Genomic DNA, 13,730 nt, shown 5'->3' with positions numbered 1-13,730 from the left:
CACCACTACGCTTGGCTAATTTTTTTGTATTTTTAGTAGAGACGGGGTTTCGCCATGTTGGCCAGGCTGGCCTCGACCTCAAGCTATCCGCCCACCTCAGCCTCCCAAAGTGCTGGGATTACAGACATGAGCCACCACACCCGGCCCAGCTAGAGGAAACTTCATAGTTTATTCTACTAAAGCACAAACCTGCCCCTGTCCAGCCCTTGCTCAGAACCTACTGTGGCTACACAGTGACCTCAGGAGAAAGCCCAGACTCCTTACTGGGGACTGAGACCTTGGTGATGAGGACACTTATTAACCCCTGCATCCAGCCTGGTCTTCCCCCTACCTGGATCCTGCCCCCAGGCACACAACCCCTGTCCACTTTTTTTTTTCTTTGATACAAAGTCTTGCGTTGTACCCTAGGCTGGAGTGCAGTGGCACAATCACAGCTCTGCAGCCTTGACCTGCTGTCTCAAGCGATCCTCCTGCCTCAGCCTCCCAACTACCTAGGACCACAGGCAAGTGCCACTATGCCTGTGTAATTTTTTATTTATGTATTTATTTATTTTGTATTTTTATGTATTATTATTTTTTGAGATGGAGTCTCGCTCTTGTTGCCCAGGCTGGAGTGCAGTGGCACGATCTTGGCTCACTGCAACCTCCACCTCCCGGGTTCAAGCGACTCTCCTGCCTCAGCCTCCTGAGTAGCTGGGACTACAGGCACCTGCCACCACGCCCGGCTAATTTTTGTATTTTTAGTAGAGACAGGGTTTCACCATCTTGGCCAGTCTGGTCTCGAACTCCTGACCTCGTGATCCACCTTCCTCGGCCTCCCAAAGTGCTGGGATTATAAGTGTGAGCCACCGTGCCTGGCTGCCTGCATAATTTTTAAATTTTTTGTAGAGATGGGGTCTCTTGATGTTGCCAAAGCTGGTTTCAAACTCCTGGCCTCAAGCAGTCGTCCCATCTGGGCCTCCCAAAGTGCTGGGATTACAGGCGTGAGCCATCGCAGCTGGCTCATCCCTTCCTTGCCTTTTACCCATGTGTCCTCCAGGTTGTGGTTCCAGTGCTCACCCCTGTAGGAAGCCCTCCCCGACTGCCAAGTTCTCTGGGGTCTCTCATGGCAGCCCTGCCCACTGTGAATCATCACTGGGGACAGGTTGGTCTCTGCCAGTGGATGGAGCCCCGCGAGGACATAGCCAGACCTGTCTTGATCACTGCTGTGTCCCCAGCATAGGGCCAAACACAGAGAAGCCACGCCAGGCATATTTAATGAGTGCATGTTGAACAACCCCAACATTCACTTTCCCAGACACGTGGACACATTCAGAAGTGTGGACCTCGGTGGGGCTCATATTCAGACACGGGAGACTGTGACAAGCAGTCAACAAATGTAACAGCTGAACCCTGCCCCTGGGTAGTGCCGAGTGCTGGGGTGTTTTGTGTATATAGCCAGGACCAAGACAGACCCAGATCTGCCCTCATGGGGCTCACAGCCCAGCAGAAATCCTGAGCGCTGAGGATATCTGACATGTCCTTTTTAATTTTAATTTTTATTTTTATTTATTTACTTTTTTTTTTTTTTTTGAGATGGAGTCTCACTCTATTGCTCAGGCTGGAGTGCAGTGGCACGATCTTGGCTCACTGCAACCTTCGCTTCTCGAGTTCAAGCAATTCTCCTGTCTCAGCCTCCTGAGTAGCTGGGACCACAGGCACCCACTACCAAGCCCAGCTAACTTTTGTATTTTTAGTAGAGACAGGGTTTCACGTTTCACCATATTGGTCAGGCTGGTCTCGAACTCCTGACCTCGGGTGATCTGCCTGCCTCGGCCTCCCACAGTGCTGGGATTACAGGCATGAGCCACGGCGCCTGGCTATCCTTTTTATTGATTGATGATTGATTGAGACAAAGGCTTGCTCTGTCGCCCAAACTGGAGTGCAGTGGCACAATCTCGGCTCACTGTAAGCTCTGCCTCCCAGGTTCAAGCAATTCTTCTACCTCAGCCTCCTGAGTAGCTGAGATTACAGGAGTGCACCACCACATCCGGCTAATTTTTGTATTTTTAGTAGAGATGGTGTTTTACCATGTTGGTCAGGCTGGTCTCAAACTCCTGACCTTGTGATCCACCCGCCTCAGCCTCACGAAGTGCTGGGATTACAGACGTGAGCCACCGTGCCTGGCCCCCTTGTTATTTACTTGTTTTTTTTTTTTTTTTTTGAGATGGAGTCACTGTCACCCAGGCTGGAGTGAGTGCAGTGGCACGATCTCAGTTCACTGCAACTTCTGCCTCCCGGGTTCAAGTGAGTCTCCTGCCTCACCCTCCTGAGTAGCTGGGATTATAGGTGCCCACCACCACACCAGCTAATTTTTGTATTTTTAGTAGACATGGGGTTTCACCATGTTGGCCAGGCTGGTCTTGAACTCCGGACCTCAGGTGATCTGCCTGCCTCAGCCTCCCAAAGTGCTGAGATTACAGATGTGAGCCACCGTGCCTGGCCCTGACATGTCCTTTTAGTCACTCAGCAAACTTTTTTTTTTTTTTTGAGACAGTCTCACTCTGTCACCTAGGCTGGAGTACAGTGGCATGATCTCAGCTCACTGCAGCCTCCACTTCCTGGGTTCAAGCGATTGTCCTGCCTCAGCCTCCCTAGTAGCTGGGATTACAGGCACATGCCACCATGCCCGGCTAGTTTTGTACTTTTAGTAGAGACGGGGTTTCACCACGTTGGCCAGGCTGGTCTTGAACTCCTGACCTCAGGTGATCCGCCTGCCTTGGCCTCCCAAAGTGCTGGGATTACAGGCATGAGCCACTGCACCCAGTCTCAACAAACATTTTTGAGGCCTGGCATTGGCAAGGGGCAGAGAGGAATCAGGAGAGCTTCTGGTCCTATAACAATTGGAGCTGCTATTTGTCATCCTTATCATAAGCCAAGTGCTAGTGTAAGTGCTGCATGTGGTTGGCTTCATCCATTACATTTAATATTATTCAATGTCCTCGTCACCTTACTGGTCCATCACTCTGCCGTCATCTCTACCCCTTTCCTGTCAGTCACTCTGCACCAGCCTTCTTGCTATCCCTTAAGCATGCCATGCATGTTCCTACCACAGGGCCTTTGCACGTGCTAGCCCCTGTGCTTTGAACAGTCTCCCCCAGATATCCACATGAATCCCTTGCCTTCTTTCACTCCCTGTTCAAATGGCACCTCTCAGACCCTGATCTCAGACCCAAACTATCCTCCAAACTCATTCTCTTTATCCTGCTCTATCCTGTAATACTGCCATCACCATCAGACATATATTTGCTTATCTGTTTTCCATCTGTCTCCTCACTTGGATTTCCTTGCTGGCAAGGGCTTTTTGTCTGCTATGTGCCTTGCTATGACCCTAGCTTTTAGAGCCTGACACTGTTAGGCTGTGTGTAATAACTCTGTAAATTGAAGAGCCAGGCACAGTGGCTCACTCCTGTAATCCCAGCGCTTTGGGAGGTTCAGGCAGAAGGATCACTTGAGGCTAGGAGGTCAAGATCCGCCTGGGCAACAGCAAAATCCCATGTCTTAAATAAAAGAAAGAATGCCGGGCGTGGTGGCCCACGCCTGTAATCCCAGCACTTTGGGAGGCAGAGGCGGGTGGATCACGAGGTCAGGAGATCGAAACCATCCTGGCTAACACGGTGAAACCCCATCTCTACCAAAAATACAAAAAATTAGCCAGGTGTGGTGGCGGGCGCCTGTAGTCCCAGCTACTCGGGAGGCTGAGCAGCAGAATGGTGTGAACCCGGGAGTAGGAGCTTGCAGTGAGCTGAGATCACGCCACTGTACTCCAGCCTGGGTGGCAGAGCAAGACTCCGTCTCAAGAAAAAAAAGAAATAGGGCTGGGCACGGTGGCTCACGACTGTAATCCCAGCACTTTGGGAGGCCGAGACAGGCAGATCACCTGTGGTCAGGAGTTCAAGACCAGCCTGGCCAACATGGTGAAACCCCATCTCTACTAAAAAAAAAGAAAGAAAGAAATGTAGTCTCAGCACTTTGGGAGGCTGAGGTAGGCAGATCGCTTGAGCCCAGGAGTTTAAGACCAGCTTGGGCAACATAGTGAAACCTCATCTCTGCTAAAAACACAAAAATTAGGCCAGGCATGGTGGCACACACCTGTGGTCCCAGCTCACCAGCTGTGTGGCCTCAGGCAACTGACTTCATTTCTCTGAGCTTCAGTTTCCCATCTGTAAAGTGGGTCTAATAATAGGACGGTCATGAGGATTAAATAAGATGATGTTAATAGTTAGTTGCCCTTTGGCCAGGTGTACTGGCTCAGCCTGAGCAACAGATCCTCTCTCTACAAAAATAGAAAACAGGCTGGGCACAGTGGCTCATGCCTGTAGTCCCAGCTACTTGGGAAGCTGAGGCAGGAGAATTGCTTGAACCCAGGAGGCAGAGATTGCAGTGAGCTGAGATTATACCACTGCACTGCACTGCAGCCTGGGTGACAGAGCGAGACTCCATCTCTCAAAAAAAAAAAAAAAAAAAAAAAAAGAAAGAAAGGAAAATATTAGCCAGATGTGGTGGTGTGTGCCTGTAGTCCCAGCTACTCTGGAGGCTGAGGTGAGAGGACCCCCTTAGTCCAGGAGGTTGAGGCTGTGGTGAACCATGTTCCTGCCACTGCACTCCAACCTGGGTGACAGAGTGACACCCTGCCTCAAAAAAAAAAAAAAGTTCACATTTGTATATAGCACCCACATGTGCCAGGCCCTGTTCTAAGAATTTTATGTTTTAAATATTTGTGTCATATTAATTTGTGTGGCCTTGGAGAAATTAATTTCGCCGGGTTTCAGTTTTCTCATCTGCTGTGTGGGGATAAATAACACCATATACTTCACACAATTGTTGTGAACATTCAACTTACAGAGTTATTTCTTTTTCTTTTTGAGACAAGGTGTCACTCTGTCACGCAGGCTGGAGTGCAATAGCATGATCACAGCTCACTGCAGCCTCAACCTCCCAGGTTCAAGCAATCCTCCTGCCTTGGCCTCCCAAAGTATTGGGGTTACAGGTGTGAGCCACCCTGCCTAGCCAGAACACCCAAGTTTTATACAAGCAAAGGAAAGACAACAAACCCTACATCTGTGGTCTGAGAGTGCCTGGCATCCAAGTTAGAACCTAATAGATCACCTAGTCGTTCTCAGGGATATGGGAGGCTTAGGAATGTGATCTAGCCAAGTGGCTGCCCCCCTTTCAGCCTGAGTCTCTTCTGTAATAATCCTATCATACGCTTCTGGCGCTGGTGCGAGGGATGAGCTCAGGGTTTAGGCACACAGCTCAGGATGTATACGGAGGCTACACTGCTGCCATTCGCAGACTGCGTTACTGAGCTTTTGAGCTCAAAGTGGTCTGGGCTATTTATGGGTAACTTTCAGGGGCTGCAGGGAGGAACAAACCAATAAATAAAACATCCATGCATTCATCCAATAAACTTTTTTTTTTGGAGATGGGAGTCTTGCTCTTTTGCCCAGGCTGGAGTGCAGTGGCACGATCACGGCTCACTGCAACCTCCGCCTCCCAGGTTCAAGCGATTCTCCTGCCTCAGCCTCTGGAGTAGCTGGCATTACAGGCGCACACCAACAAGCCCAGCTAATTTTTGTATTTCTAGTAGAGATGGGATTTCACCATGTTGGTCAGGCTGGTCTCGAAATCCTGACCTCGTGATATGCCCGCCTCGGCCTCCCAAAGTGCTGAGATTACAGGCATGAACCACCAAGCCCGCCCTCCAATAAACATTTATTGGGCACCTATGGTGTTCCAGGAGCTAGTCTAGGGGCTGGGGTTACAACAATGCACAAAACATAAATTCTGAAGCTGACACGCTAGCTTTAAACGTTCCTTAAAAATCTTTATCCTCAATTTACGGTTGAGGAAACTGAGGTGTAGAGAGACCTTGGAGGTTTCCGAAATATTATTATGGATGGCAGGTGTAGAGCCCTGGCAACCTGTCGATCCTGAAGCTCCCCTTCCAGCCTGAGAAACGGCAGGTTCAAGTCCCACTGGGAGACCAAAGCGGGGAGCGGCTCAGTTTCCCGGCTTGCTCAATGGGTAAGGCGTGATGGCCTTAAGCAGGCCTCAGTTGTCTCGTCCAGAGCAATGGGCAGCGACGCCTGCCCAACCCCTCCTGAGCGCCCAGCCTCCCTTTCCCGGCCGGCCCCGCCCCCGCGATCACGTGACGCGTGGGGGTTTTCCCGTTCCCCAGGCGTGACGTCACGGCGGGGTGCAGACCAATGGGCGCGCAGGCCGGCGGCGCCGGGGAATTCCGCCGCCCCGCCCCCGCCCGCCGCCCGCCCGGCCCGGCCCCGCGCCCCGCGCAGCCCCGGGCGCCGCGCGTCCTGCCCGGCCTGCGGCTCCAGCCCTTGCGCCGCTCGCCCGACCCGCGATCGTCCACCAGACCGTGCCTCACGGCCGCCCGGCCTGCCCGCGTGCATGCTTCGGTCTGGGCCAGCCTCTGGGCCGTCCGTACCCACTGGCCGGGCCATGCCGAGTCGCCGCGTCGCCAGACCGCCGGCTGCGCCGGAGCTGGGGGCCTTAGGTAAACGGGGCTGGGGTTCAGGAGTGGGGTCTGGGGCGGGGCTGGAGATGCGGGAATTCTGGCCGTCCCGGAGTAGTCTGGGGGTTCCTATGGGAGTCTAAGGGTTTCGCGGGAGCAGAGTGAGGGTTCCTGAGACACTGTATTAGGGCATAGGAAGGAGGCAGAGGGTGATAAGGGGGTACGGCCCGAGGTTCGAGCGAGGCGTCCCGCTGTAGAGTGAGAGGGGGCGGGGCCTGACCCTGAGGCAAGGAAGGGGGCGTGGTCTGACTCACAGAAGGCGGAGCGAAAACTGCTCTTGGGGGGCATGGGGGCGGGGCCAGGCCCAGAGGGGAGAAGAGGGGCGGGATCCGACCGGGACTATGAGAAGAGGGCCGGGCCTGACTCAAAAAAGGAAGCAGGGCCCTACGCGGAGGGGTGAAGGGGCGGGGCCTGGCCGTGAGGGCAGGAAGGGGGCGGGGCCCGAGTTGGCCGAAAGAAGGGGAAGGGGCGGGGCCTGACTCTGGCCGAGTGTAGGGGAAGGGCCTGTTACCCAAAAAAGCAGGGCGGGGCCTGACACAGAGAATGAGGAGGGGGTGGGGCTTGCCTCCAGACGGAGAAGGGGGGCCTTGACATTGAAAAAATAAAAAGTGGTCTGACCCTGACAGGAGGATGTTTTTGTTTTTGTTGTTTTTTGTTTTTTTCTTTTGAGATGGAGTCTCGCTCTGTCGCCCAGGCTGGAGTGAGGTGGCGCGATCTCCGCTTGCTGCAACCTCTGCCTCCCGGGTTCAAGCGATTCTCCTGCCTCAGCCCCCTGAGTAGCTGGAATTACAGGTGCCCGCCACCACACCCGGCTAATTTTTGTATTTTTAGTAGAGACTGCGTTTCGCCATGCTGGTCAGGCTGGCCTCGAACTACTGACCTCAGGTGATCCGCACGCCTCGGCCTCCCAAAGTGCTGGATATACAGATGTGAGCCCTTGCGCCCAGCGGGATGGGGACTTTTTAAACTGAGATTGAGATGGGGTCCCCTCCAGGCCCAACTTTAAGAGAGAAAAGGAGCGGGCCCTGAGTGTGATGAAGGGTGGGGCAAACTCACAGAAACTAAAGGCCGGGACCCGTCCATGATTTCGCCGGTAAGCCTGGCCAGACGCAGGGGGCAATCAGGGCGAAGGGCCTGATCCAGAGGGGAAGAGCTAGGAGAGGAAGGGGTGGGGCTTGCTTGGGAGCTTCTCTGGTGCCTGGCTGCTCTCCATCACCTCCTGAGACGTTCCTCCTTCTCTGCAGGGTCCCCCGACCTCTCCTCGCTCTCACTCGCCGTTTCCAGGAGCACAGGTGAGCAGCCCTCCACAGTTCCCGCCCACTCGCTCATACAGGATGGGGTTGGGAGGACCCCGCAGAGATGTCTCTGTTTGGGGGTTCACGAGGTCCACCTCAGCTTTCCCCTGACAGGGTGCATCCCTCCCTTCCAGTTGAGATGGGCCCCCTAGGTTTTCTTGCCTCTTGGACTGTTAAGAGAATGACAGGTGGCCGGGCGCGGTGGCCCACGCCTGTAATCCCAGCACTTTGGGAGGCCGAGGCGGGTGGATCACGAGGTCAGGAGATCGAGACCATCCTGGTGAACACGGTGAAACCCCGTCTCTACTAAAAATATAAAAAAATTAGCCGGGCATGGTGGCGGGCGCCTGTAGTCCCAGCTACTCGGGAGGCTGAGGCAGGAGAATGGCGTGAACCCGGGAGGCGGAGCTTGCAGTGAGCCGAGATTGCACCACTGCACTCCAGCCTGGGCGACAGAGCGAGACTCCATCTCAAGAAAAAAAAAAAAAAAAAAGAGCGTGACAGGTAAAACTAACCACCTATCCATGCTCAAAGCCTTGTTTAGAGATTCACTGTGGCTTAGCAGAAGGTAATCACTGTCATCCTGAGCTTTGGAGCTGGGGTTTACATACGGCTGTCACCGCCCCTCCCTGTGTGAATGTCTGCAAGTCAGTTCCCCAGTTCAGGCCTCGTTTTCCTCATCTGTAAGATGGACAGAATAACAGTGCCTCTCTTTCAAGGAAATTGAGAGTATTCAATGAATTGATACAGGTGCACTTTCCAAGCAGTATCTGGCACACAGTAAAGGCTCAGTAAGTGTTAACTGTTAGTGGTGTAATAATAATAACAATAATAATTATTATCACTAGACAGTCTATAACAGTGGTTCATTTTTGGTGTGTGTGTGTGTTTTGTGTTTTTTTTTGTTTTGAGACAGGGTCTCGCTGTGTCACCCAGGCTGGAGTACATGATGCGATTTTGACTCACTGCAATCTCCACCTCCCGGGTTCAGCAATTCTCCTGCCTCCGCCTCCTGAGTAGCTGGGATTACAGGCACCCACCACCACACCCCACTAATTGTGTCTTTAGTAGAGATGGGGTTTCACCATGTTGGCCAGGCTGGTCTTGAACTCCTGACCTCAGGTGATCCACCCGCCTCAGCCTCCCAAAGTGCTGGGATTACAGGTGTGAGCCACTGCCCTCGGCCTCAGACAGTGGTTCTTTTTTTTTCTTTTTTTTTTTTTTGAGACGGAGTTTTCTTCCTGTTGCCCAGGCTGGAGTACAATGGTGCGATCTCGGCTCACTGCAACCTCCGCCTCTCAGGTTCAAGCAATTCTCCTGCCTCAGCCTCCCGAGTAGCTGGGATTACAGGCATGCGCCACCACGCTCAGCTAATTTTTTGTGTTTTTAGTAGAGACGGGGTTTCTCCATGTTGGTCAGGCTGTTCTCGAACTCCTGACCTCAAATGATCCACCCTCCTCGGCCTCCCAAAGTGCTGGGATTACAGGCGCGGGCCACCGTGCCCAGCCAGAGAGTGGTTCTTAAACCATGTGCATCAGAATCATCCAGAGCGCTAGTTAAAACATAATGTCACCTGGTGTGGTGGCTCACGCCTGTAATCCCAGCCCTTTGGGAGGCCGAGGTAGGCGAATCACCTGAGGTTGGGAGTTCGAGACCAGGCTGACCAACATGGAGAAACACCGTCTCTACTAAAAGTACAAAATTAGCTGGGCGTGGTGGCGCATGCCTGTAATCTCAAATATTCAGGAGGCGGAGGCAGGAGAATCACTTGAACCTGGGAGGTGGAGGTTGCGGTGAGCCGAGATCATGCCATTGCACTCCAGCCTGGGCAACAAGAGTGAAACTCCGTCTCAAACAAACAAACAAAAAAAACAGCCGGCCGTGGTGGCTCACTCCTGTAATCCCAGCACTTTGGGAGGTTGAGACAGGCAGATCACAAGGTCAGGAGTTCGAGACCAGCCTGGCCAATATGTTGAAACCCCATCTCTAATAAAAATACAAAAAAAATTGGCCAGACGTTGTGGCGGTCGCCTATAATCCTAGCTACTTGGGAGGCTGAGGCAGGAGAATCACTTGAACCCGAGAGGCAGAAGTTGCAGTGAGCCAGGATCGTGCCACTGCACTCCAGTCTGGGTGACAGAGCAAGAGCCTCCGTCTCAGGAAAAAAAAAAAACAAAACAAAACCATAATGTCAGGCCCCACCTCTCGAGTTTCTGATTCAGTTGGTTTGGGATGAGAAATTATTTGCATTTTTAGCAAGCTCCCAAGAGATGCCTAGAACTACTAGTCTATAAAGTCCCCCAGCCAAAATTCAGAGCTGCCCAAGGAAATGCAGAATCTCAACCAAATTATGACATTTTTTTCTTATATACATTTGCTGGGATTTGGAGGGCAGGGATAGTCCTATTGTTGTGACTACTCAGTGGCTCCAGTTAGCTAGATCTGGGCCTTTCTCTGGAGATAGAATCTTGGGATGGAGCCCAGTTCTGGCTTCACCATGAAAGAAGTGAGGCCGGTTCCCTAACAAGTCTGCGAGTTTAGGGAGGATGGCATCAGTGACAGACACTGCCCAAGTGGTGGTCCTGGGCAGGAACAAGGCTGAGACTTTTCTTTTTTTTTGAGACAGAGTCTCCCTCTGTCACCCAGCCTGGAGTGCAGTGTCACGATCTCAGCTCACTGCAGCCTCCGCCTCCCAGGTTCAAGCGATTCTCCTGCCTCAGCCTCCCGAGTAGCTGAGATTGTAGGCGCATGCCAACATGTCCAACTAATTTTTGTATTTTTAGTAAAGACAGGGTTTTGCCATGTTGTCCAGGCTGGTCTGGAACTCCTGGCCTCAAGCGATCTGTCTGCCTTGGCCTCCCAAAGTGCTGGGATTACAGGCATCAGCCACCGCACCCGGCCAAGGCTGAGACTTTTCTGGTCCAAGACCTAGATCTTTGGTTTCAAATGAGAGTTATTTCTGATGTCATCCATTCAATAAATATTTATTATGCGCCTGTTCTGTACCTGGCCTTGTGCCGAGCAGTGCTGAGGACAGGCCTGGCCCTGGGGTTCCCTACCTAGATGAGGAGGCAGACACATAAACAATAAGTTAAATACGGGATTATAAAATGTGATAAGGGCTATGAAGAAACCTCGGGGTCAATGATATTTAACAGCAGGGTGGGGATACGAGAACTAGTGAGATAGAATGGGAAGGAAAATTCCCTTTTTTTTTTTTTTTTTTGGAGGCAGAGTCTCGTTCTGTTGCCTACACTGGAGTGCGGTGGCGTGATCTAGGCTTACTGCAACCTCCGACTCCCGGTTCAAGCAATCCTCCTGCCTCAGCCTCTCAAACAGCTGGGATTCCAGGCGTGTGCCACCACACCCAGCTGATTTTTGTACTTTTAGAGAAACTGGGTTTCACCACGTTGGCCAGGCTTGTCTCGAAATCCTGACTTCCACTGATCCAGCCACCTCAGCCTCCCAAAGTTCTGAGATTACAGGCATGAGCCACTGTGCCCAGCCAGAAAATCCCCTTCATTTTGAAGGGCCAGACATATGCTGGACCCTGGGGATACAACGAGGAGAAACAGACATTATTCCCACTCTTCAATGCTCCCAGTCTATAGGAGACAGGTATGAGTCAGTGTAATATGAGGTCATGTGACATCTTCATCAGTGCCATGAAATGATAAAACAGGCTGGGTGTGGTGGCTCATGCCTGTAATCCCAGCACTTCGGGAGGCCGAGTTGGGTGGATCACCTGAGGTCGGGAGTTCAAGACCAGCCTGACCAACACGGCAAAACCTCATCTCTACTAAAAATACAAAAATTAGCTGGGTGTGGTAGCCTGTAATCCCAGCTACTCGGGAGGCTGAGGCAGGAGAATCACTTGAACCCACGAGGCGGAGGTCGTGGTGAGCCAAGATTGCGTCATTGTACTCCAGCCTGGGTGACAAGAGCAAAACTCCATCTGAAAAACAAACAAAAAAAAGAAAATGATAAAACAAAGGCACCTGACTTTGAGGGACTGGAGTGGGGGATAAGGGGACTCTCGGATAAAATGGTCAGAGAAGAGCTGTCTAGGATGTGACGTTTGAACAAGGAACTGAAGATGGAGGAGGAGGAAGTCACGCCATGCAAAGAACTGGGGGGAAGAGCATTCAGGCAGAGACCAGCCTGTGCAAAGGCCGAGGCAGGACATACATAGTCAATTTCCTGCTTTCACATGGCCCATCCTGGCTGCCCCTGAATGGTGGCATGTCCTTGTTGGGGGTAAGGGAGGAACTGCTATTTGAGCAGAAACTTGAATAATTTCCTGGCTAATAGAGGACTTGAGATAATAATAATATTAACTAAGCTTTCTGGAAGATGTCACGTGGTCAGAACCTGCACTAAGCAGTTTACCTATGTGATTCTGAATCCTCATGTTAGTTCCTGAGGTAGGAGCTCAGACCTCATTTTGTAGAGGAAGCCCAGAGACGGTAAGTGACTTGCCCAAGGCTGCACAGCCAGTGAGTAACAGCTGAGATTCAAATCAACTCTATATGACTCTACATTCCATGCTCTAAAATCATGCCCATGGCCGGGCGTGGTGGCTCACACCTGTAATCCCAGCACTTTGGGAGGCTGAGGTGGGTAGGTCACTTGACGCCAGGAGTTCGAGACCAGTCTGGCCAACATGGTGAACCCCATCTCTACTAAAAGTACAAAAATTAGCTGGGCATGGTAGTGCAAGACTGTAGTCCCAGCTACTCAGGAGGCTGAGGCAGGAGAATCGCTTGAACCCGGGAGGCAGAGGTTGCACTGAGCCGAGATCCTGTTACTGCACTCCAGCCTGGGCGACAGAGCAAGACTTTGTCTCAACAAAAATAAAAAAGAAAAGAAAAGAAAACCATGCTATCCAACTTCTCCATTTTATAGACAGATAAACCGGGACCTAGAAAGGAGAAGGATTCTCTAGGACTGAAGTCCATACAACAGTATCTTCCAAACCTTCTCAGGTAGCAGCCAGCATTTGCATAGTGCCTACTATGTGGCAGTTCTAAATGCTTCCGACGTGCTCTTTAATTTTTAAAACTTTAAGGCTGGGCACAGTGGCTCACGCCTGTAATCCTAGCACTCTGGGAGGCCAAGGTGGGTGAATCACTTGAGATCAGGAATTCGAGACCAGCCTGGCCAATATGGTGAAACCGTGTCTCTACTAAAAAAAAAAAAAAAAAAAAAAAAAAAAAAAAAAAAAAAAAAATTAGCCAGAGATGGTGGTGATGCCTGTAATCCCAGCTACTCGGGAGGCTGAGACACAAGAATCACTTGAAAAAAAAAAAAATCACTTGAACCCGGGAGGCAGAGGTTGCAGTGAGCCAAGAATGCACCACTGTACTCCAGCCTGGGTGACAGAGCAAGACTCCATCTCAAAAAATAGAAAATAGGCCGGGCGTGGTGGCTCACGCCTGTAATCCCAGCACTTTAGGAGGCCGAGGTGCGTGGATCACGAGGTCAGGAGATCGAGATTAGCCTGACTAACATGGTAAAACCCTGTCTCTACTAAAAATACAAAAAATAAAAAAAAGCCAGGTGTGGTGGTGTGCGCCTGTAATCCCAGCTACTCGGGAGGCTGAGGCAGGAGAATCACTTGAACCCCGGAGGCAGAGGTTGCAGTGAGCCGAGATTGTGCCACTGCATCCTAGCCTGGGTGACAGAGCGAGACTCCGTCTCAAAAAAATAAAAATAAATAAAATAAAATTTTAAATAAAAGTATCTTAGCCCAACAAGGTAGGCATTGTTATTGTGCCCATTTTACAGATGAAGAAACCAAGGCACAAAAGGTGAAGTAATAGGCTTATGGCCACACAACTAGCAAGTTGCAGAGCCAGGATTTG

The 13,730-nt window shown here is 51.5% G+C and overlaps 1 protein-coding gene across 2 annotated transcripts in view; it reads left to right on the top strand.

Annotated features, from left to right (window-relative positions):
* Positions 1-6,309: 6,309 nt before the first annotated feature.
* Positions 6,310-13,730, top strand: part of RELB (RELB proto-oncogene, NF-kB subunit) — a 37,056-nt gene continuing 29,635 nt past the window's right edge. The window contains exons 1-2 of one of the 2 annotated variants that reach the window (XM_055251144.2): positions 6,310-6,553; positions 7,816-7,863. In XM_055251144.2, coding sequence (XP_055107119.1) covers positions 6,448-6,553; positions 7,816-7,863 — 154 coding nt within the window. In that variant the 5' untranslated portion in view covers positions 6,310-6,447. The remainder of the gene's footprint in view (positions 6,554-7,815; positions 7,864-13,730) is intronic. The other variant, XM_055251143.2, reaches the window with a different exon arrangement.

The sequence above is a fragment of the Symphalangus syndactylus genome, chromosome 17 (assembly GCF_028878055.3).
Source record: "Symphalangus syndactylus isolate Jambi chromosome 17, NHGRI_mSymSyn1-v2.1_pri, whole genome shotgun sequence".
Taxonomy (NCBI): domain Eukaryota; kingdom Metazoa; phylum Chordata; class Mammalia; order Primates; family Hylobatidae; genus Symphalangus; species Symphalangus syndactylus.
The sequence above is the reverse complement of the archived record's forward strand: the minus strand, read 5'-3'. Positions and strand labels throughout refer to the sequence as shown.